The sequence below is a fragment of the Metarhizium robertsii genome (genome assembly GCF_000187425.2).
Source record: "Metarhizium robertsii ARSEF 23 chromosome Unknown MAA_Scf_11, whole genome shotgun sequence".
In the NCBI taxonomy this organism is placed as follows: domain Eukaryota; kingdom Fungi; phylum Ascomycota; class Sordariomycetes; order Hypocreales; family Clavicipitaceae; genus Metarhizium; species Metarhizium robertsii.
The window spans coordinates 861,465-884,815 of record NW_011942151.1 but is presented as its reverse complement, the minus strand read 5'-3'; the positions used below and the strand labels follow the sequence as shown (position 1 = coordinate 884,815).

At 51.5% G+C, this 23,351-nt stretch overlaps 7 protein-coding genes across 7 annotated transcripts; 6 read left to right on the top strand and 1 right to left on the bottom strand.

Moving 5' to 3' along the window:
• Positions 1-1,538: 1,538 nt before the first annotated feature.
• MAA_11636 (uncharacterized protein) lies at positions 1,539-1,931 on the top strand (the record flags this gene model as incomplete). The annotated part of the gene is made up of 1 exon (XM_011412551.1): positions 1,539-1,931. One exon carries the CDS (start codon positions 1,539-1,541, stop codon positions 1,929-1,931), a length of 393 nt encoding a protein of 130 aa, XP_011410853.1.
• Positions 1,932-6,594: 4,663 nt separating this feature from the next.
• MAA_09921 (G-protein coupled receptor) lies at positions 6,595-8,518 on the top strand (the record flags this gene model as incomplete). Its single annotated transcript, XM_007827919.1, has 4 exons — positions 6,595-6,854; positions 6,917-7,180; positions 7,242-7,735; positions 8,148-8,518. 4 exons carry the CDS (start codon positions 6,595-6,597, stop codon positions 8,516-8,518), a joined length of 1,389 nt encoding a protein of 462 aa, XP_007826110.1.
• A 5,127-nt stretch (positions 8,519-13,645) lies between these two features.
• On the top strand, positions 13,646-14,419 carry MAA_11635 (zinc finger domain-containing protein; the record flags this gene model as incomplete). Its single annotated transcript, XM_011412550.1, has 1 exon — positions 13,646-14,419. The coding sequence occupies one exon, from the start codon at positions 13,646-13,648 to the stop codon at positions 14,417-14,419; it is 774 nt and encodes a 257-aa protein (XP_011410852.1).
• Positions 14,420-15,009: 590 nt separating this feature from the next.
• MAA_09920 (C6 transcription factor) lies at positions 15,010-17,064 on the bottom strand (the record flags this gene model as incomplete). The annotated part of the gene is made up of 5 exons (XM_007827918.2): positions 15,010-15,354; positions 15,415-16,331; positions 16,400-16,728; positions 16,784-16,850; positions 16,929-17,064. 5 exons carry the CDS (start codon positions 17,062-17,064, stop codon positions 15,010-15,012), a joined length of 1,794 nt encoding a protein of 597 aa, XP_007826109.2.
• A 561-nt stretch (positions 17,065-17,625) lies between these two features.
• MAA_09919 (FAD dependent oxidoreductase) lies at positions 17,626-18,980 on the top strand (the record flags this gene model as incomplete). Its single annotated transcript, XM_007827917.2, has 2 exons — positions 17,626-18,716; positions 18,788-18,980. 2 exons carry the CDS (start codon positions 17,626-17,628, stop codon positions 18,978-18,980), a joined length of 1,284 nt encoding a protein of 427 aa, XP_007826108.2.
• Positions 18,981-19,971: 991 nt separating this feature from the next.
• On the top strand, positions 19,972-20,649 carry MAA_09918 (uncharacterized protein; the record flags this gene model as incomplete). Its single annotated transcript, XM_007827916.1, has 1 exon — positions 19,972-20,649. The coding sequence occupies one exon, from the start codon at positions 19,972-19,974 to the stop codon at positions 20,647-20,649; it is 678 nt and encodes a 225-aa protein (XP_007826107.1).
• Positions 20,650-22,009: 1,360 nt separating this feature from the next.
• MAA_09917 (Cellular retinaldehyde-binding/triple function) lies at positions 22,010-23,260 on the top strand (the record flags this gene model as incomplete). The annotated part of the gene is made up of 4 exons (XM_007827915.1): positions 22,010-22,176; positions 22,231-22,372; positions 22,443-22,808; positions 22,895-23,260. 4 exons carry the CDS (start codon positions 22,010-22,012, stop codon positions 23,258-23,260), a joined length of 1,041 nt encoding a protein of 346 aa, XP_007826106.1.
• Positions 23,261-23,351: the final 91 nt, after the last annotated feature.

Below are 23,351 nucleotides of genomic sequence, written 5' to 3'. Positions count from 1 at the left end.
GGAGCCCACATACTCTGTGCCACAGACTGTAGAACCTTCACCAAAGGAGATTTCCTCGGGGTAGCACAAGAGATAGTTACCAATGACTGCATAGCTGCTGAATGTTGGGCACAAATATTCTGCGTACAGACGATTGATGCCCGATGAGGCTCAAATCCACACGTTACCCGCCAAGTCATGTCAACTGGTAGAATCTTTGACCGCTGATTGGATGTTGAATGCTCTCCATCGACATGCGGTGCGACAGATTTTTCGTTTGATGCTTCAAAACCCCGTAGCAACGTGTGAGTGTCATGTACATGTCTATTATTTACCTTGGCTGAGTAAAGCTGGAATATAAAGTGCTCAATCAAACCTCCCAGCTTTGCTTGTGCATTGGGAGTCCCCAAGTGTAGCGCCGCAATCACAAGTTGAACTCAACACCACAAACAAAATCACTGTTTCTTTGCAAAGCTCTGGCCAGCCTCAGTCCCGGTGAATGTTGGTGGCGACAGATTCAGTGGCCGAAAGTTTGGCTCTTTTGACCATGATGCTCATCAGTTTACTGGTGATTTAAGCTCAGCGACTGTCGAGGCGTAGTGAACCTCGTCCAAGGCAAGGAGTATATTCACATGGCTTCCTCCCTTGCCTCGGACAGTGTGCCAAACAGGAAGGATACAAATACTTTTAGGCGCGGTCGGTATTCATCTACACTGGCATCGCACTTTTCACTGTGACTGAACTATACCGTGCCGCTCGTGAATTTTGTTTCCACCAACTCCAAGTCGTGAATGGCCAGTAGGTGTGTGCTGCTTCATATGTGAGAACAAACCTGTTTGACAGGACAAGTCGATAGCTGGTGAGAATGACAGACAATGACAGCCGATTCACTACAGCTGAAGATAGCCCAAGTAGGTTGCCAAGTCTGAGCATGTCAACTTGTACATGATCCTATGACTTGATCCTTCAGCCGTGATTCTTGCCGTGCTGAATCTTGTCGGTTTTTCTAGGAGGATTGCACAGCGCTTTTCACAGCTAGATCCAATACAGTCCCGCGCCAATGATTCGGTAGATTGTCTAATCGGGTAGAGCATTCATGTGATTTGACCTGCTGCGTGCGGGACTTGAGTTCTGTCATACCCCGAGACGGACCAGGCTAACAGGAACAGCCCAGGACTCCATGAGGGAGAAAACATTGTAGGTTGGCAGTTCGAGGCTTTGTGAACTTGGACCTAGGTTTAGACCGTCAGCGATGAAAGAGTTTATTCCTTCTGTGGCACTGCAGCCCGATTGTGCGCGCTTGTCTTTGTTCCCGCTTTGCTCATCGTCTTATAATCACAGATCCTCCAAACATGGCAAACAGCGGCTTCCGTAAACCAATGAAACATAGGAGTCAAGCAGGGCAAGAACCGCCTCTCGATGGGCACCTTTCATAGCCTTGCTCGAATGATTTCCAAGCGGTTATAATGACTATAAATTCCAGGCCCCTTCCTTAGATTTCCATCCCTTCTACTCAACTTCTCCTCCAATTCCATTCCATCAGCATCCTTTGCGCGACCATGGCCAGCCAGCCGCTACCAACACTCGACCTTACCGACATGACCGTGAGAGATCTCACGGAAGATTGTCTCTCCACCTTCGCCTGCTGCACACAGCTAGGATACCATGATCATCAAGTAGTAATGGACAATATGTTGGAATCCTTGCACCTTTGGGCGCAGAGTACCGCAGAAACCGCCGCAGCATCAGGCTCGCTCGAGAAGGCGCTCGAGTCCAGACCGGATGATCTACAAAACATCAAATTCCACCTGTCCATGATCTCCGTGGAGTTGCATAGCTACGCAATGAACGCGACAAACTACGAAGCCGCAAAGGAATACATCCTCACCATTGGGCGTTACATCGAAAGTCTGGATATGATGACCAGGGCCGTTATAGGACAGCGGCCGTAAGACGACAAAGATTTGTTGGTCACGATGTACAGACGCCGGGTCGTTGAGACCTCGATTTGTTCGACTGCGGGATGGAGGCGATATAAACAACAAGACATGGCTAGAGTTTGTTTTCAACTGATTGGTTCTACTTTGGAGCGCATTCTTGCTTCCATGACAGACTCAACACATGGCCGGGCAAAGAGCCTAGGCACACACGTTACTTTCTTGTATATATAATGGTCACTGATCCTTTTCTTCCTCTTGGAAAAATAAGGACTTTTGACACACTTTGAGATTATCTTAAAAATTGAGTACTTTACTCCAAGCCTTCTGCATTGAACCCTCGTGACATCTAATTATTAATAGTCTTTGGTATTAAAGGTCCTTGATTTTCAAGGCTCAAATCACCCAAAGGACTCTGTGCATCAAACTGGCGAGCCTCGTGTTCTAAGGTCTTGTGATTGTAGCCCTCGTTTAACATTCGAGTGACAGTTTTCCGATCTTTTTATGACTTGCTGTCTAAGCCAGAATGCTGTGAAAAAACTAAAATGTCCCCCTTCGAGGGCATTTATTACAGCGGATATACAAGGCAGCTCATTTATATGTTGAATGGAAGAGGCTGAGAATGAAGACGGACCGCAGTACTTATTGTCACTTCTTTTCTACCCATGAACTTGTGCATATTGGCAACGAATGAAGTTACGCGATGCACGGAAATGGCCTGTTACACAAGGGCTACGGCCACGGGATTAGGGCAGAAGGCCCTCACCGACTTCTTATATTTATAGACACCTTTCGTCCCTCAAGGCCTTAAGGAAAACCAGGGACCTTTGATACCAAAGACTGTTATTCGCTGGATTGAGCTATTGCCCCAAGCCCTCTTTCCGAGCTCTTGTCACATTAGGAAATTCGAACTACTTTTTCCATTTCCATAGAAGATCATACGATGCTCAAGTGAAACTGGTCGTCTCCCAGGGTACCCTACAACAAGATCAGTTAGACCAGCAATGGTCCGACTTTGACAGTGAACTCATTGCCATGGTAGTGAATCGGATATGCCGAGCCCCAATGACATCACGAGCCGCACACATGATAAAATTAGAACGCCAATCTTGAACCTTGGCTCAGTGAGAGCAAGGACCATCTAGTCCAGCGTGTACTCTGTATGCCGCATCACTCTGACTGAAGTCGGAGCCGCGGATATCGCCTCCTTGCAAGGCGAATGGCGGAAATGCGCATGCCGGCAGCCCCGTTGAAGTATTGAACCATGCATATCTGCACATATAAGTCGTGTGTAACCCAAACCTTATCACTGAATCATTTTATTTGGCCGCGACAACAGGGATGTAAACGATGAATGTCTCGGAGATACTCCGTAGCTAAGAGGGCCGTACGGAGTAAGCTTCGGACATAATTGGCTTGCGGAGAAATGGGCCATGTAGGAGGTAATCAATACTCTCAAGTGCTGTCATGTAAAAGTGGCGTGCACTACGAATTCGGGGGCGCCTCCAAATATAATGGCACAGAAGGTAACATCTTACTCCGTGACCAAAGTATGAGCCAAAGACTTCTAGCATTCAACAACTCTAGTGTTTCAATTCCAATTCAGCCAAGTTTGACTTGTCTTGTTGCCTCGGCTCTACAATTTTGCCCACTCCTCCTCCTGTGGCGTGTAATTTGTGAGACATTCGCATAATTGTTCATAGCAGTTGTACTACATGGCGCCAATACTTCCCCGCGCCGATGGTTGGCCGATGGTTGTAGATTATGTTCTTCACTCTGCGACAATTCACTTCAAGGTGAAATCAAAAAGTTAGCATACCCAGGCACAAATACCTGTGTCACAGTACTCTGTGTTTGTACTATGATACGTACTAGTTATTTCACTACATGTTTCTCCCATAAGCAAGTACATAAGCCATCCCATATACATTTACCCCTGCCACAAATACTCCAAGGCACTATCCGTCTCCTTACAAACTGCACGGCCTTGGGTATTTCAATGTTAAAAGGCGCCACCCAATCGTCACTGACTAGTGCATGGCCGCGTGATGGACAACTTGTCAGACAGCCATAGTGCGCGAACGGGTGTGATGGCGTTGCATGTCAGCCGCTGACAAAGTCACAAGTCTGTCTTTGTACTACCAACAGCAGACAAATAAATGCCCATGGATAGAGCTATGGTGTTTCACCTTGGCTTCCGCCTTGAAAGGTAGCGAATTCATCCCAACTCAAGACGCCAATCATTTTTCTAGTATTTTCCTTATACACTTTCAAATCATATTACTTGTATGCAATTTCCTTGCTAGGTACAGCTGATTAAAAGGCCCATGAGCTTTATTGGAACGTTACCGTGAGAATGACGAGCACCATCCTGGGGGTTTCAGTTGCGGTGGTAGTCACTTGGGTGCTAGCATATGTGGTTGACCTTGCTGGGTTTCTTCCTGATCCTGATGAAGATATGATTCGGGATGTGGTTCTCAAGCCTCACCGTAAGAAAAGCATCCGGCACCTAGTTTCATTATCCATAAACTAACTTGTCTCGTTTCAGTTAAGAGGAGGGATGTTGGTCCACGCCCGCCCAGTAAAACTGCTAATGCTCACTCTTGACGTAGCATCAGACTACGATGAGGATTGTGGCAGAATGTATTCCAATATTCATGAATTTGGCATTGTGATTTTCCAAACGGTCTTGGGGGTTTGAAAGGTGGCAATGTTTCTTATGATGCGTTAGGAGTTATTGTTGAGGAGGCAGACAGTGAAAGCTCGAGACTTCTTATTTTAAAGGCATGCTATATTCATTCAGTCGGATGTGCTGATCCACATTGACGCTTTGGGATCTGAACAGAGTGTTTTTAACAAGCACACGTATACAGCCTTGACTCTAGAGGCGAATCACGAGACTCATCAGCCGCTCCTCCTCATTTGAGTCTGAATGTTTAATTGACCTGGTACAACAATACCATGCATGGATAGCTGGAGCGTCGAGAGCATGATGGGAGAGGGAGAGGAAATACAAGCCCAAGAAAATCCGGCATAAGCTAGGTCAAAGTCATTAAGTTAATTCAAGCACGACAGTATAAGCCGCTCCAACTTTTAGTGAGAAATGCCGCGGCACGTCTCAGCAAAGCTACCACCGCTGTTTGTGAGTTCAATGCTAGCTCTGTACGCCAGCAAATATCTTACCAACCTTGACAATGGGGTCTGGCGCAGCATCGGCCCAGAAGACAAAATAAGGCTAGGTCATCGGGCGTGAAACTTGCATAGCAGCATGCATTGGCGTCGCGGTCATCCCAGACCTGCCTCTGAGATGTTTCGGTATTGGTGGGCTCAGCTCAGCCACGTTTGCAGTAGCAAGCTGGGGCGTGACTCGTGGCCAGTCAGGCTGGACGCTGACCTAGAGAAGATGAATTGAGATGTGACAAGTACTCCGTTCACCGATCCCATATCGGACAAACATATCTGGCAAAAGCAAAGCCGTGGGCCCAGTCCGCCAAGCTCGGCATGTGTCTGGATATGCGGCGACTCGTCGGCTACAAGATCTGGTCCGGTTGCAGCTCCCAACCCGTACAATTAATTCTTCAACTACCGAGGGCGGTCCCGAAATGGGGAAGGCTACCCAGTACTCTTGTCCACCATATCTTCGGCGGCGGCGGCGATTACGTTGGTGGCACACACACGGCCTATGGCGTCAATAGCTGGCTGTGCGCTCGGCACTGCTCTCGCCATAGCGATTGGATTGACGGAGCTTCTGCCATGGCCTCGACGGATGGGATTGACTCGCCGCAGAAAAGCCTCCTCGTTCCCCGACTGCTGTGGCACAAAGTTGGCCGGCCAAGCCTTGGACATCAAGGGCGATGAAGCGATGATGGCACGGGTAACAATTCACATCCGACTTGGGAAAGGACAAATTCAGAGTAATTGAACCAGTTCCGGAATGTGGAGCTGCGTTCGGCTGGAGAAACGGTTTAAGCCCAACCCATCAAGATGATCAGACACCGAACAAGACATCGTTTGCGCTCTCCGCCTTTAGTTTCATGTTTCCCATCTTCTCATTCAAGCGTTCCAAGGCACGAAAGGCCCTTTTTGACCGGCGTGGTGCCTCCCAGGTGTGATGCTGCGAGAATAAATCGATTGTCGGACCGGATTCCGTGGAGGCGTCAGGACGCAGGACTTGGGTCCAAGACGGTGCATGTGGCTTTCTTCGAGCAGCCACCAGCGCTACAATCCTCCATGTACTATATCTAAGGTCTCTACATAATCTCCAGCTACTGCAACAAACTTTCCACCGACTTGTCCATGGCGTTGCGCTGAGTCGGGGAACGTCTTGGTCGCCATCACGTGGGCGGTGTCTCAGCCATCAGACCGCTCCCAGCCACCGTGAAGCTCATCGTCGCCATTCTTCTTAAGAAGACAGCTCCAGACCGCATGCTCGCGCCTTGACAGAGTCCAGACGCGGCCTCGTCGTCTAGTCACAACCGCTGGCATCCCCTGCCTTGCCGTATTCCGTCACACCGACATATTGCTATCAAGCGTCACCAACTTCCAATGCATCACCCGCCCTGTCAATCATGCCCAAGCATATCGGCTCCAGGCGCGCCCCGATAGCGGCCACATTGACATCTCGAGATCTCGTGTAACTAGCATCGGGCGGCGGCGTCGACGCAGCGGGCCGGCCATCATGAGTCAACTTACAGAGAGCCAGCTCCATGCCATCAGCATCATGGAGCGACTGTGCTCCGCCATCTCGCTGCTGGGCTGCATCTTCACCATAACGACATTTACATGCTTCAGTGCGTTCCGAGACAAGCCCGTCAACAGGCTCGTGTTTTACGCAACATTCGGCAACATGGCGAGCAACGTCGCGACCCTGATGGCGCGGTCCTTCCTGGACAACCCCGACTCGTTTGGATGCCAGTTCCAAGCCATGCTGATCCAATGGTTTGTGTCGCCCAACGACACGTCCGTCTCGTGCTGCCAATCTCGCTAATCATCGTGACCAGGTTCATGGCCGCCGACGTGGGCTGGATCCTCGCCATGGCCGTCAACGTCTACCTCACCGTGTACCAAAAGTTCGACATCAAGCGCCTCCATAAAATGGAACTCATCTACCTCCCAGCTTGCTACGGCATCCCCTTCATCCCCGCCTTCACATATCTCTTTGTCCGGCGCAACAGCCAGCGCATCTATGGAGATGCCGTGTTATGGTGCTGGGTCACCAGTCACGTCGAGGGCCTGCGCATCGCGACCGTGTACGGCCCCGTGTGGTGAGCTACGGTCGAGGTTTCTTGTCACTGCGAGACTGCGTTACTGAGTGATTCCGTCTAGGGCCATGATCCTCGTCACCTTTGCCATCTACATTGCCGCGGCGCGCACCATTTTCAAGATCCGCAAGCAGATCCACAACCTCGACTCGGATTACGACCTCACGTCGTGCACCAGCCCCGAGGTCACGGTTGATAACGGCCCCGGGGCGACAATAACCGCCAATGGCGATGGCGCCTTGTCCGGCCGGACGCCAGGGCGTGACGATCAGACGACGGCCATGCGGTGCAAACCGCGTCGGCATGGCCCTGGTCCGCAGGCCTTCGCTCGGCGCCGTAGCTACGAGCACAAGAATGCCGCTTGGTCGTATACCAAGTGCGCTCTGCTCTATTTTACGGCCATTCTCATCACTTGGATCCCTGCCAGTGCGAACCGCGTCTATTCCATGGCGCATAATGGTCAGGCTTATATCCCCGTCGTATTCATGAGTGCTTTCGTGCTGCCCTTGCAGGGATTCTGGAATTGCATCATTTACGTCGTCATGTCGTGGGCGGCGTGTAAGTCGTTGCTGCAGGACATCAAGGCCAGAGTCCCCCATCTTCATAGGAAGCCAGCGAGTCGGGGCGAAGTAGACAGGGCGGCCGATAACTGTTGATGGCGCCACGCATTTCATAGCTTCGAATTACAGCTACGAGGCCAACGGCTTCTGCTAGCATCAGCACCAGAAGTCTGATTCATTTATTATCCGGGCACGTTGTTAGAGGAGCGTTCAGTCACGCGACCGAGTGCTTGATCCCGGTGGAAACGCCTCCCGTCCATGCTCAAGACTATATAACTGCATCATTATCCTCCGTCTTATAACTGGCAATTCTAGTACGTGAGAACGCCCCAAAATTGATGCCAAATATTCCATCATGGTGTTGATACGACGACGCTATATCTACCTCGTGTAGGTAAAGACTGTGACAGCTCGCATCCCGGCCGCTGACCACGTACAGACATGGGACGTAATTCACGAGGAGCACGCACACCATCTCCGTCGGCCCGTCGCGCGAGCGTATCGGCTTATCCGAACCCCGGAACATATCGACGTCGTTGATGTTTTGCGGCGTCCCTGTGTCCCAGTCCTTGGGGAGCACGGGCGGCTGGCCGGACAGCGCGGCGAGTCTAAACTCATTGGCAACCGCTTGCCACCAAACTCGCCGTCGTATCTCGACTTCGAACGGGCCAAGGGCGAGTCGCTCCCCGTCATGATGGAGTCTCATCTTTTGCGCGACCCGCACGATGACTGTTACACGGAAATCGCCCTGTTACACAAGGGCTGCGGTCACGAGACCTAGGGCAAAGTCCCTCACCGACTTCTTGTATAAATAGACGTCTTCGGTCCCTCAAGGCCTTAAGGAAAACCAAGGACCTTTGATACCAAAGACTGTCATTAGTTGAATTGAGCTAAATTGCTCCAAGCCCTCTATTGAGCCCTTGTCACAATGACGCCGCTCAACGTCCATGTTGTGGTATTTGATAATGTTCAACGTTTCCATAGCCTGCTTTGTGCGCATGAAAAATTGTTGCAAAGCTGCCGGCCAAGACAGCTTGAGTCGCTTGACGCACTCGTCTTTGGAAAGAGAAACAATGGCAGCCGTGAACATGGAGAGCAGGCGGACTTGCTGTTGGGGCGATATGCTCTCCATGTCGGACGCAGCCTGCACAAGCAAAGGCTGCACGCTGGGCACATGGATGACTTTACTGAGGGGATTCACACGGTCCAGGAACATCTGTCACAGCTGAAATAAGCGTGTCGGCTCAAAGGGGTTCTGCGGCAGGCCTGAGACGCGGAAGAGTCCGGGGAGAGAAGGTCGTCGAAACAACCATCGTGTGTGGTTGGAATTTCCTTGCTGTCGATAACATTGGCATCTTCGGACTCAAATAAACTGCGGTGTCCCGTGAATCTAAGCATCGTTAGTCTTTGGAAAACATGCTTGGGCTCAGTCACTGTGCAACAAACCTCGTCGCAGATTCTTGCCCAAAAGTCGCTTTCTACAAAATGGGCGACGCCGCCGTTTACTACGAACTGTCCTGTGGTCCGATAAATATCCACACTTGGGCCGTCGTGGGATATACGTTTGCTTCGGTTCCCAGTACATCGCTGGCCTTGAAGCGGGAGGCATGGCTTTCAAGCAACTCCTCGCATCTGGCAAGCCGTTCCTGGCGTATAGCAGTGGGTGACCTCTGTTTTCGCACCGCGACTTTGCTAGGTACGCTAGGGCATGGGGGCAGTGATGACCCTAAAACCCCGCGAGCATGGGTGAGATTTGTCGCATTTCACCTTGCGTTGCTGGCAACAGACGCAGGCGATGGCCAGCGTGGAAAGGTCAGACGAACCGTCAGATTCATAGCTGCGCATCATCACTGGCAATATCTGTAGGGGTGACCAAGGGGTTCATATTCCGACGCTACTTCAGTGGCCTTGGACACGGGATGCGGAAATGAAGAAGTTGAAAGTTGCACAATGGCTCATTAGGAAGTTGGAGTCCGGGAACATGGGCCGCAGACGTCGCCGCCTCGGCCGTTGACATAAACCCGAGCCCGGCCCTTGTTCCGGCCCCGGGCCATTATTGTGGGCTTCTCCAATTTTTTTCTTCTGGAAGCAAGACGATCTGGGGCAGAATGCGGTAAGGGTTAGGGTTATATTATAGAGCCATAATAATACGTACTAGTGGTACAGATGGAGTTGGGGTGTCCGGTACCGTTCCCATAGGTACTGATACGGCCCTTAACACTATTGCCGTTGGTTCTGCTCCTAATACTTTGAAGTCCACATCTGTTAGTGGTGTTCCTACTCGGCTTATTAGACTATCTGCCCACTCTGCGTCTGCTATCATGTCAGAGCTTAGCAGTGATAGACCTCATTAATCTGTGGACTAGTTCTCAATTGAATGTATCAATCTAAGGTATTAGGTCCCCTCTTGTAAATACACAAAGAAATGCTCGAGGTACTCAACGAGAGATTTATATACATTGTAGTTGACGGCCTCAACACGTCCTGTCGCTTGAGGTCATATGAGACACCCTTCCAACTCGAACAGAAAAAGAGTCTCTGCGAGACGGTTAGGTGGCAAGCTCCAGGATGGTTTAGGATAGAGCCTGGTCAAGGACCCGAGGCTGTCGAAACATGCTTGTCAGTGTGCCTTGGCACGTTTCTACCTTGCCGACGATATCGAATCCAAATTTTTGCATATAATCGAACACCAGCCGGCGAAGCCATGACGAAAGCAGGCCATCCCAGTTCATCTATATCATCGCAGACCCGCTTCATTAGTGCGGAGCCAAGGCCATGACGTTGATGATGCGGATGTACTGCCATAAACGTTAAACCTAATTAGAATGCAAATGAGTTAATGATGCATCGGCATGTGAACGAAGACGATAGATATACGTTCACTTACGACAAACATGATCCAACCCGCTTAGAATTCTTTCTCGCTCACTTCTTAAAGCATTCGAGACGCTGACCCATGCTGGTAAATCTAAAACTTCGGGAAGGGAGGGTGGTTTTCTGCCAAGCTGTCCTGGACTTGTATTCATCGGCATTCGCTGTTGCTGCTGTTGTCGTCGTTGTTCCGTAGTCCACCCACAGAAACCCAGCGGTGTTCCATCCAATGCGCATATCTGGATAAGTTTATATGTCTTGCATTTCAAGGCATTTTTTAGGCCCTCGGTGTACCATTGAATGATTTCATTTTGCTGAGCTTCTGTTGTGGTTGCATGTGAAGTGAATGTTAGGCGGAACAAGGGACTATCTTGTATGGCGGGATAATCGACTTTTCGTATAATGCGCTCCGCATCAGCCAGGCTGATTTCAGAAATGGTTCCAGTCATAGTAAGATGGATCGACACAGTTACTGTAGTGTTGCTGAGAAAGAAAATGAGATGGAAGAAAAAGGGTCCATAATCTGCATCGTAAAGACAGTCAAGAACAGTGGGGCGGGGACTAGCGAAGCGAATCAGTTTTCACTTGCGGATCTTTAACATCTCGCTTAATAAATCCCTCTGCATTTATTTGCATAAAGAAGCTGGGAAAATCTGGTGGAAAAAGTGGCATCAAGGCACTTCTGTTCTGCGTATAGCTAATCAAGAAAGACAATCAGAGACTGGAAGGAGTAACATTAAAAGCTACAACACAAGACCAGAAGGGGTTTGCCGGAAATCTCCTCTTCTTCTAGACTCAACTGTAATCTCAGCCACACTTGTACTCTTTTTAACATCACAGACCATTTACCTCTTAATATAAGGGGCGCTGGTGAGTCGTTTAAAGATTAATATAAGCCCTATACCGCACATTATATAGAGGGTCTATGTAAGGTGCAAAGTGGGTGGCGTACCAGACATTGATACACCTTGCAGCCTAGCAGGCCCTGGAGGGACTAAGTCACGGGAGAATCCCTACATGTAGTACAAATACAGTAATGAGGCGTAGATTTAGAAGGGGACAAGCTTTAGTCTTATCACGACGGAATACCTACCTCCGGCTTACTTGACTTTCTGATTATCTCTTACAGTTTATGACCCTAAATTACCGGCTCGTGCTATGCCCTACTTATTCGGACCTTACACACTGTTATATCAATAAGGTCTATGAGACCTATCGCTCTTTACAAGGTAAAAATTTAATATTTACCGAGACTTACAATCTAGAATACCTGTGTAGCAAGCTGACCAAGGATATAACAATAATAAGAGGAGAACAAGTAATAATTGGGTAAGGCTGTTTAGTCGGGCCACGTTCAAGTTCTATCATGTGATAATCAGGATTTTTCTATAGCATGGTCTAAGGAGTAGAATTATTTGTCAAGTATATAAGATAACCCCTGAAAGTTTAGCCATATATGTGTGATGGACTGGCCATACCTGCTCCTGCATGTATGCGTCACTTAGAAGTAAGAATAAACTTAAAAGAAAAAAAAAAGAAAAGGAAAAAAGAAAAGGCTTCCTTCTCCTTATTATACCCTGTTCTGGTCCGGTATTTACCCGTGCGAGGTCCGAGCCGGCTCCGTAAAGGGGCCAGCCTAGACCCGAGCCTCCAGCTCGAGTCCATAACAATATAATATTAATAGGTGGGGCTAGCTGCGAGGCACTTATAAGGTTATACCTTAATAGCTGTTAGGTGGTTCATGCAGGTAAATTATTATAGCTATTTGTATCGGCTATTTGCAAAGGGCTTTTAATTTTACTTATATTGCCCGGGTAAAGCTCTATCGCGTGATAATTACAATAATATATACAATATTAACTAGGGTAAAAGGTATTGATTTTTTACATAAAATGTACTATTCTTTTATATCTTTTCCTCCACTTGATATATTACCAAGTTTTAGACGATGTCTTCGTAAGCTCTCAACTGCAACCTCAACTAATAATTACTAGTAGCTAAACTTACAGCGTTAGATCACAGATGGCAACAAGTCGTAGCGAGACAGTGTAGCAAGCAAGAGTGCCCAGCCACGAGGATTTATCTTACAAGTTCGAGTCACTTTGACTTTGACGTCATGAATAGCTCGACAAGTGGGAGAACGGCAACCGGGCACCAGATGGGAGCCGAGCATTGTTGAATACAATATTACCGTGGCCCATTGTAGACGTGCTTAAAAGGTCGAGTCGTCGAAGCGTTGTCTCGACGCAAATGATGTAACTGACATTTCGTCAAGATAATAGATTACCAAGATTCTCTGGACTTGCCCATTTTCCTACAAGGTCTCCTACGCAATTTCTTCATCCAACTTGAATCAGCCGTTTCCCTCAGCCTAAAATCGTCAATCAACTAATCGAATAATAATTGGCAGCCATGGTTCGTCCTTGGATACCCGCGCTCGTGTGGCTTGCCGCCTCGGGTATCTCCTCGACCCCGGAAGCAATGGCTCCTATCCCTACCAATAATGATGGCAAGACAGCTACAGGCTCCTTCATCATCGAATACAAAAACAGCCACGAGGTGGAAAACTCGCTAGCGATATCGAACAAGCGGGCGGTGAGGTGTTGGACAAGTTCAACTCCCGCTTCTTCTACGGCCTTTCGGTTGGCAGTGTCCCCAGTGGCATGGATAGAAAGGCCCTGGCGGAGGATTATGATATATCTCCCAATGCTGAGATAAAATCAGAACTCGAGAGTGATGCTACAGGGCAGCTGCGACCAACTGGAAGGAATTCTGAACCGCACCAGTCTAGGGATACTGGCACCTTGCCATGACGCAGGTAGACAAGATGCATAAAGAAGGATTCACGGGAACCGGAATCAAGGTTGATATAATCGATACTGGTGTTAGTTTAACGCGTGGGATGCCGCTCATACTACCACGATTGTAGACCCTCCTACCCTATCGTTTAACGATACGGACTACCGGGTTGCCTCTATTAGCCTTTGCATTACCAACACGGCCAGGTCTCAAGTCACTTGTCAGCTCTCTAGCCAGCATGCTACCACGCTGTATACCGCCCAACCGAGTTTCTTTGAGCCCGATCCTATCAAGGCAGAGTCTGTCAATGGCAAAGCTGATATCAAGCTTGGTAAAGACTCGTTTGTTCTCGACCCTGGAGCCTCGGAAACCACTGAAGTTACGGTTACCGACCTATCTGGCCTTGAACTTGAGCGCCTGCCCATCTGGTCTGGTAATTGTCAATGGCACCGACGGTACCAGCCTGAGCATCCCCTATCTCGGTCTCGCCGGCTCTCTTCGCTCTGCTTGGCGCATTTATCCTGGCAAGCCGGTCCTCAAAATTGCCGGAGCTGATGGAGAATCGACGTACCCCAGTACCGATGCATTCGTCTTCAACGATCTGCAAAGCGGGCAGAAACCAGGGCCATCCAACTCGGTTGAGCGAAAGGATGCTGGAGCGAGCCTTGACAAAGTATTCGTCGCAATTCACCTCCCCCTCGCTTCTCCCAAACTGCGCCTGGACATGGTCCTGCTCACGCTTTGCTCGTCATCTCTCGATTTCAAGCCCCAGAATACGTCTCAAGCAGGCCCCGACCCCAGGCTTGCGTGCCCGATGAAATGTCACCGAGTTTGCTGGCACCAAGTCCGTTGGTCAACTGCCGGGATCCCCATTCAACTTGTTCTCTCGCCAAACTGGTACAATCGACATTACCCACTGGAATGGATCTTTTGCACCCGGCCAGTACGCACCTTCTGGCCGGTATCAGTTTGCCCTCCACGCTCTGGCTCTATTTGGGAACCCGGACAATGAGTCTGATTTGCATACTAGTCTGTTGAACGACTTCTCCATTGCATATAAGCATAAAATTAAGCTTTGGCGGAGTTTTACGTTTCTATTGGGTGACATGTAGGGTTTTTTGGGGGCTCAATGACAAGTATAAATGTAGAGACCGAATAGATATCATGTAGTTATTCAATAAAATCGGCGTGCTTGAACATCTCATTGGAGCCAAGTCCGCACATCCTAACGTACTATAGCAGTGATTGAGAGGGGCTTTTGAACTAAAAAGGATTCTCATGAAAAAAATCGAGGGTAATTGGCCAGGAAAAGAGCTGGCATCCCACGAACAGGAAAATGGGGACCACGGCACGGTCAGCTATAGCTAGGCTTCCTTTCCTCAAGCCCGGTGCCGCTTCCGACTATTCTTAAAACAAGCGTCAGGACATCCAGTCGCAACACGAGATGTGCGGCAATGTCATCATTTCAGGACCAAAGAATCTCACCCAAGAGCAAAAAAACTCTATACTCGACACTCCTTGTACCTTTGTCATCTCGGCCCTGTGGCAGACTTGTCTCGTCATACCATAGAATAGTGCTCAAGTACATCTTGGTAGCATGTATCAAAACACCCCCCCCAACAGAGTTTGCGAGAAGAAGCCCTCTGGGAACTGCGCATCAAACCCGTCAAAAGACGCGTCAAAAAAGATTTCCATGTTGGAGTCATCCATCGGCCGGCGCGGCGGGGGATCCATCAGCGGATGCACATACTGCGTAGTAACATGCAGCGTAGCATTCAAATGACCCTGTCCAGTTGTCGACGATTCATCCGGCGCCCCCATTTCCGGTGGAAAGCCAGCGCAGAGCAGACGCCAAACAAGGTCCGGCTGAAAGCGTATCGTGGTACTTTTCGCGCCGCCCTCCTCCTCGCTTCGACTCCGGCTCCTCAGCTCCCGAAGTGTCTGGAGCTAAAATCACACGACGGACGTCAGTCCAATTCCGTCGGCCAACAGGGGCCCAAGACGTACCTTGATGCCGAGGTGCGGCCACCGCAGCGACAAGCCGTCCAGAAACGTCTCGAACAATTCTAGATTTTGGCCAGCCTTGACAGCGACCGTCTCGTCGCGGGCGAATTGGAATATCCAGGGAATAGTAGCCGTTGCCGCGACGGCCGACCCTATCAGAGGATCGTACAGCTCAAAAGACGCCCCCTGAATCATTTGTATGATGCGGGCTACCCATTCGTAATTGAAGAGGGCTTGGTCAATGGCCTTTTGGAGATAGGAGCCCGGCTGGGTCTTGGCGTTGCTGCCGCGGAGAGCAAACAGCTGAACAAAGGGGTTATGCAACGCCGCTTTGGAGGCGTGGTACAAAATCTCCATTGTCAGCCAGGGCATCCAGTATTCTCTCTTGTCGTCAATCTCGTCCATTAGGCGATCGGGGAACGAGGCGTGCCGGAGCATGTGCAGGCTCGAGACGCGCACTTCAAACTCGTAGAAGCTCACCTCGAGTTTGGCGTGGCGAGACGTGTTGAGCCACGGCATGTCGGATAGCCCGTACCGCACGTCTTGCAGGTACGCCACGATGTCGCCCCAGATGGAGATGAGCTGGAGAGTGTTGGCGTTGATGCCCAGGTCGGGACTGCTTCCGTCCTGCTGCACGTTGCTGGAGAGGTCGGGACAGTGGCTGTGGCTGTTTGCGACGGTGAAGGATGCCATGGGGGCCGGGGCATCCGGGCTGCTTGGGAACTTGGGCCGGCCGGGCTTCCGCGCCGGCAGCACGAGGCTCGGCGTGAACATGTTTTCGAGGACGAAGATGCTCCAGTGGCATCGGGATATTGCGTCGCTGTTGGGTGCGCTGGGCAGGTGGCGGGATTGTGAGAGGCGCAACGATTCCAGTCTAGAAGCTGCGCCCATTGTCATCCACGAGCGGGCGTGCTCGCCGTCTGGGCATTCTTGGGTTAGTTGAATCTGGATAGACTGGTGGTGCTGTCGGTGGAACTTGAGGGCTCACCTAGTATTTCGCATAGCGCCAACAGGCACAGGGACTGCAGGACTTCCGTCTTGACGACGCCCTCGGTGGATAGTTCCTGGACCACACCGCGCGCAGACGTCATGTAGAGGGCGGTGGCCTCGGATTCGTTTCCCGAGTAGAATTCATGGGTTGAAAAGTGCAGAGCGAGGGCAAGAAAGCTCCATCGGAGATAATACGGAAACAGATGTAGCTGGTCCTTGAGACACTGCGGATCGAATAACGGTAGGGGCTGGAAGTATATCCTGTCCCGGTAGATTTTCACAAAGTGCGCAAGAGCCTCTGCCGACGGCTCGGGATCGTCGGATCGCCTATCGATGCCGCGGATGAGATGCTTGCATGCCCAAGGGTCCAAGTGCGGCAAACCTACCAAGTCTCGCACTCTTGCGGAGTTGCATTGGCGCCTCGAGATTCATGCTCTCCATCAAAACTCCTATTACCAGTGAGCCAATGGTTTATACTAGTCGTGCCTGGCCCCAGTCAAGAGGAAGACTTTGCGTAAACCACTCACCTGGCAGTTCCGTGGGCAGCCAGCGCCGTTCCATCTGGCCCAGTTCGCGGAAGATAGATGCATTTTTGATTGAGTCGGCGACAATACGAACAGCAGGGTTTCTCCGCCGGGCATTTGACCTTCTTGTGTCTGCCATGTCGGCTTAGTTGGGTGACAAGGGCAACGTGCCAGGGTCTGGTGCAATGACTTGCCTGCATTGCTCACACGAGCGCCGAATTCGGTGTCTTTTTCTCGGAGGTAACTGGGGTCGGTTCATTTTCCGATCAAATACTTGCATCCATGTGACCATGCATTGGGCAAGCCGATGTAGTCGCAATGGTAGAAGAATGTCGTTGAAACATTGAATTCCGATGCGGGGACGGAAAGCTTGCCGTCTCCGTCCCCACTTCTTGCTCAACTTTTCCTCGTTGTAAGACGATGGTGACGGAGTTTTGCCGTCTCCGAACAATTGCTACAATATGGAAACTGGAAGTGGACTCGAGTACGGAAAACAACATCTTGTGCAACTGGTCATTCACAGGGACCTGTTTTCTCTCATATTTTGCATACAAGTCTGACAGGAAATGCTCTGGCTTAGCTTCTGTTAAAACGTACAAGAGCCGGCAAATATTGATGCTTCGCACAGCCACTCGACCTGTCAACTAACACTGAAACCTTTCGTCTCATTCCAACGTATTGACTTCACACTACATTCATGATGCCCCCACTAACCGTCCAAGACAATCCATTCATCATTGTCGGCGCCGGAGTCTTTGGCCTCAGTCTTGCCTACGAACTCGCCGCCAACAGAAAGTACGCCAACGTCGTCGTCCTCGACCGCCACGCACCGCCAGTCCCCGACGGCAGCAGCGTCGACGTGTCCCGCATCATTCGCGCCGATTACGCCGACTCCTTCTACGGATCTCTAGCCGTGGACGCCATGAAAGAATGGCGAAACAACCCCGACTGGTCGTCGCACTTTTACGATTCCGGGTTTCTAATGCTGTCCTCCTGCCGCTCCCACCCGTACATCAGCCAATGCCGCTCCCAGCCAGTCGAGGTATTCGAAGCCAGCGAAGCAGAAGCCAAGGTCAGGACTTTATATCCCGGCGTCCAGGCGCAGTTAAACGGCATGACGGCCGTTCACAACGTCCAGGGCGGCTGGGCCGATGCGCGCGCGGCCGTGCAGGGCCTCGCCGAGCGGTGCAGCCAGGCGGGCGTTTCGTTCCTCACCGGAACCGCAGGAACAGTGGCATCACTCATCAAAAACGGCTCCAGAGTGGTGGGCGTAGAGACCGTCACGGGCAACAGGCTGCTTGCTGATACCGTAGTTCTCGCCACGGGCGCCTGGACGAACCTCGTCCTTCCCGACTTCAACCTCAGCCTGCTCGCCACCGGACAGCCGGTAGGATTCATCCAACTGACGCCCGAAGAGGCCGCCCGGCTCGGCAGCATGCCCGTCATGATCGACTTTGACACGGGCGTCTTCTGCTTCCCGCCCACGCCGGGCAGCCACATGCTGAAACTTGCCCGGCACGGCTTCGGCTTCGCGACCCGTGTGCAGACGGCCGAGAATAACGTCGTGTCGTCTCCTAACCTGGGGGGAGACAATTCCGTCTCGGGCTACTTACCCGAGGATGCTGAGACGGCTCTCCGCGACGGTGTCAAGCTCTTCTTTCCGGAATTTGCGCACCGGGCCTGGGCGAAACTTCGCATGTGCTGGTACACGGATACGCCGAGGGGGGACTTTGTTGTCGACTACCACCCTAGCATCGAGGGCTTGTTCTTGGCGACCGGCGGTTCGGGGCAGTAAGTTTCCCTTCCAAGTGGTTTCCAATTTTTGACATGCGGGAGTCGGAGCCCAACTGACCATTCTGTAGCGCGTTTAAATTTGCCCCCGTCCTTGGAAAGCACATTGCCGACTGCTTGCAGGACAAGGCGTCTCTGGCATTGCGCAATAAATGGAGGGCTAGGCTGCCAGACCGGAATCTCACTGAATATCTTGAGGGGGATGGAAGTCGAGGCGGGCCTCCGATGAGAGTAGTGACGCAGCAGGAGCAGGCAAGGCTATAGATGTGGCCTATAGTTCTTTTTGTTCCGACTATAGACTTGAGGTAGACTAGCTAGTAGAGGATGAACAACCAGCAATGCTTAGGTTGCAAGTTCCCGGGGCCTATGACGGCCAATGAGCCTGGGTTGTTCATTGCGCCCCCGAGGCCTGAGCCGTAAGACTCAAGATGCCGGCTTGGGCAGCGTTTCTACTCATCATGTACAGACTTGATCATTTTCAAATTTATAAAGCCCTAGTTGATACTTGGATTAGACGAATCAGACGAGGTAAAATCATGCCCGTCTCCGAAACTTGAACCTTGTGTAGCACCGCTTTGAAGAGACGAATTCCTTTGAACAATCCTACTACGGGGCCTAAAGTGGAAGACAAAAATTATTAAACCCGACCCAGTACCTGGCTATCGCACCAGACTCTACTCTACGATCAATTGATACTATAGTGTGGCAGTGTACTCCTCCTAGTGCGCAAGTATATCCGTCACAGACTGTAATTGCTCGAGCGCCTTGGAGCAGTCTCTTATCTTCTGATGAGATTGCCTACCAAGTGTCTTCCGAGATCACAATATATCATAATATAGAGCGTTCTAGCTAGGCACCCCATCTGGATAGATACGTTTTGCCTCTTACTCTAGGCCTCAACTAGCCTTTGCAGGCCAGACTGAGATATTATATGACTGTTGCCACGCCACCAATGGCTCAAGGTAGCTGCCGTTTTAATCATATGACGGGTAAAGGGCTAGTCAAAAGCCGCCAAACGTCTTGCAGCTGAACACTCCATAAGGTGGTGACGCCGATTTGAGCCACGGATGCCAGTGGCTTTTCAGCTTCGTCAGCTCCCAGCCGCTCCTGACCCCCCAACACTGGTCCTCACAACTGTAGTAATTGATTGCTTATAACTACGCTGCCTCGCGATTTGCCAGCTCTTGCCCGTCATGGAATGTATGCGCGCTGCATGCTTAGACAAGACTCTGCCCCGTGGGACAGATTCCGCATCATGACGGCGCTCCCTCAAGTCGTGCCTCATAGCCGGGGGAGGCTCTTGAATATCCTCTTAACAGCCTCGTTGGCCCTCGTCAGTCTCGTCTGCTACATCCTGCTCATCATACTCTACGTCCAGCCAAAACTATACCATATCCCATCCCTCGTCTACGTCGACGGCTCGTCGTCCATCAAGCCCTCGGTAGCCGTGAGTTTGATAACCGCCATTCTCGCCGCCGCCACGTCTGCCCTCATCACCCGCTGCGTCGAGCACTCTCTCTGGCTCAAGCTCGTCCCTGGCCACGCTGGCAGCCCTCTGACTGTCCGCGAGACCAGACACCTCGCGCAATGGACCGTGTCCCCTCTGGCGAGGCTCACCTACCCCGTCCGCGGCGGCTTCCGGCTCCTCAAGATAAGCGGCGTGCTCCTCCTCGCCGTCTACGCTGTGAGCCCCGTCCTCCTGGCGGGCATTTCGCAGACGGACCTCGTCACCGTCTCGTCCACCTCGTCCCCCCACACGGCAGACTACTGGGCCCCCTGGATCAACCGGGGAAACTACCGCTCCCGCGGAGGCAGCGCGGGCGACCTCGTCTTCGGCATGGCCGTGCAAGCCTCCAACGGCAACTTTGCGCCGCCCGTGGCCCCCGTGTGCGCCAACGACTCGTGCAGAGTGTTACTGCAAGGACCATTATGAGGAGCGGCCGGAACGGGAGAAACATGCCATGCACCTGCGGAGCCGCTCGACAGTATCTGGGTGACGTGGAGAGGGTTGAGCGTAAACGAAGAGACCATTTCCTATTGGGTTTCTGTGTGGTGAGATGGACTAGGCTGCGAGTTTAAAGGGGCCATACTCACCCCTGTTTTTGGATGACGTTGATTATACCACGTGCCAAGTTGCCGGTAGCAAGTCTCCCCTTGTTTGGTCTGTCTGTGTTGACGTCTGATTTGATAGCTCGTCATGCGAACTACGACTGTACAAAATACACTACTCCGTACTGATTCGTCACATGTTTAGAGGGCAGTGAAATGCGGCTGAGTGTGTTCCCTCGACGCTCAAGTTGGGCTGCGTCACTTTCCTAGAATCCCAGTCACCCTTCTGGCAACAAACTTGATATTTAGTCATCATCCCCCTTGCTATCTGTCGTTCGAAATAGACTGGCTGAGAAATGGAAATTGAGGAACTCAATCCTCTTGTTTCAGGCCACACCCCAACCCATCATCACACGTTCACTACCTGTATCTGTGTCAAAGGGTGCTCCATAGTTTTTATTAAAGTCACAGGCTCACGATGGGATTCTCTCGTCCATAGCATCCGCGTTATCTGGGAGGTCCCATCGATAGGTGGGTTGCATCCATGTCCATGGCTACCAAAGACCAGAACAAGCTAGGTCATTTTTCAGTCACATTGTGACATGCGCAAACCGAGACAATCACAAGACCAACTTCTTCCCGGGCGGCAGCTATCGTGTTGGTTCACGTCCCAGAATTCAGGCCGCTGCGTCCGATGCGACTACATGGCCGATATTTTTGTACGGAGTACCGGACACATCAAACAGCCAGTCAAGCGGATAAGCAGAGTCTCCTGCTCCAGGACTCATATTGATCCCTGAATCTTGTCCCAGCATCATATCTGAGAGATGTGTACTGCATAAGCATATCTCATTGAGACAGTGGCGGCGCCGCATATTCAAGGATGCTACGGAGGTTTCTCCGTCTATTGGGGTTTCGGACGCCATCCAATGTCATGTTCTTGTCTCTCTGAAAAGCCGAGCGGATTCCAAGACATGCCCAGCAACTTGGCTGAACGGCTGGAGGAAAAAGCAAAGCCAGGCGGCCGGGGGGACGTGGCGGGGTGAGGCTGATGCGAGTCTTGTGACGAGCCGTCAAGATATGAATGTACATATGTAAAGACTGCGGCCGGCGGTCAGCAAAAAGCCAGCGTCTTGCCGCTCGAAACAAGCTCACAAGTCATGCGGGTTCGCGACCTTACTTGCCTTCTGCTCGCCACCCACGGAGTAGTACTCTGTCCTTGAACGCACCCTGCGTCGTCTGCCATGGAGACGTCACTGCTGCATGCCGCATCAGGCACACTCACCGACGACGAGCGGATGTGCTTGGATACCTTTAGCAAACTGTGCTATCAGGAGAAGCTTCTTCAGAGACCAGAGGGCCTGCAACACGGGGACCTTATCGACGGCCTCACCGACGAACACACTCTGCTGTTCGTCATGCACCAGCACTATCGACACGTCGCGCCATGCTAACCGGATACTAGGCGATTCCTCCGAGGCAAGTCATTTGACGTCGACCGGGCATATGAGCAGCTCAAGGAGGCACTGGCTATTCGACAGTCGGCCGGCGTGATTGCCACCTACGATACCATCGATCTCAGCGACTTTGAAGAGAAACGAAAGCTAGTAAGATGCTCCGTACGCCGGCTAACATTTAGAATGCTGCCCCCATGGCTAATCGACAAGCTACATGCAGTACCCTCACTGGTCTGGCCGTCGAGACAAGTCCGGCAAGCCCATATGTATTTTCGACAGCCGCCACCTAGACGACGTCGTCATTCAGAGGTACAACGAAGACAGGAGTGTGTCTAGAGGCGACGCCGCCGTGTCGAGCGCAATGGAGCAGGCCATCGTCTTCCACGACTATCTAACCAGGTTCGTTTTCCCGGTGTGCTCGGCGATGTGCGACCGGAAACAGCCCGGCACGGCGATCTCAAGCGCCGTGTACATTGCCGACGTGTCTGGCATGACGCTGAAGCAAGCCTGGAACCTGCGAATGTACATCCAAGACTTTGGCGTGCTGCTGTCCACCTGTTTCCCCGAGGTCATTGACCGGATATACGTACGTACACACCACACACACACCTTGGGCCTCTGGCAAAGGAGCACCAAATTTTCTAATTAGGCCCGCTAACGTCGCCTCGTCAGGCCGTCAATGCGCCATCGTACTTTGGCGCGATATGGAGCTTCGTCCGCAAGCTGATCGACCCGCGGACCGCGTCCAAGGTGGAAATCCTGTACCCGGGCCAGGTGCCGGCCGCGCTGGCCGCCATTGCCGACGCGGATGATTTGCCGACGCAGTACGGCGGACGGCGCGAGGTTGAATACGGGGCTCCGCCTGTGATGGATGAGGCCATGCTGCAGTCCTTGACGAGCTCGTCTTTGGGGCTGGCTGGCCAATGGCCCCAGGGGCCGATCAAGTTGCGGTCAAATGGGGATGGGCAAGTCGCTCTGATTGCCGTGGGTGCCGAGGGGGGAGACAGGCGTCGGGATCTAATCGGTTTGATCAGATAATTGTAGACAGGCTCTGCGTAGAAGGAGATTTGACAGGAGTTTTCAGGGGCTCTTACTATCAGTGGATCATATTGTTGAACATGAAACAGCA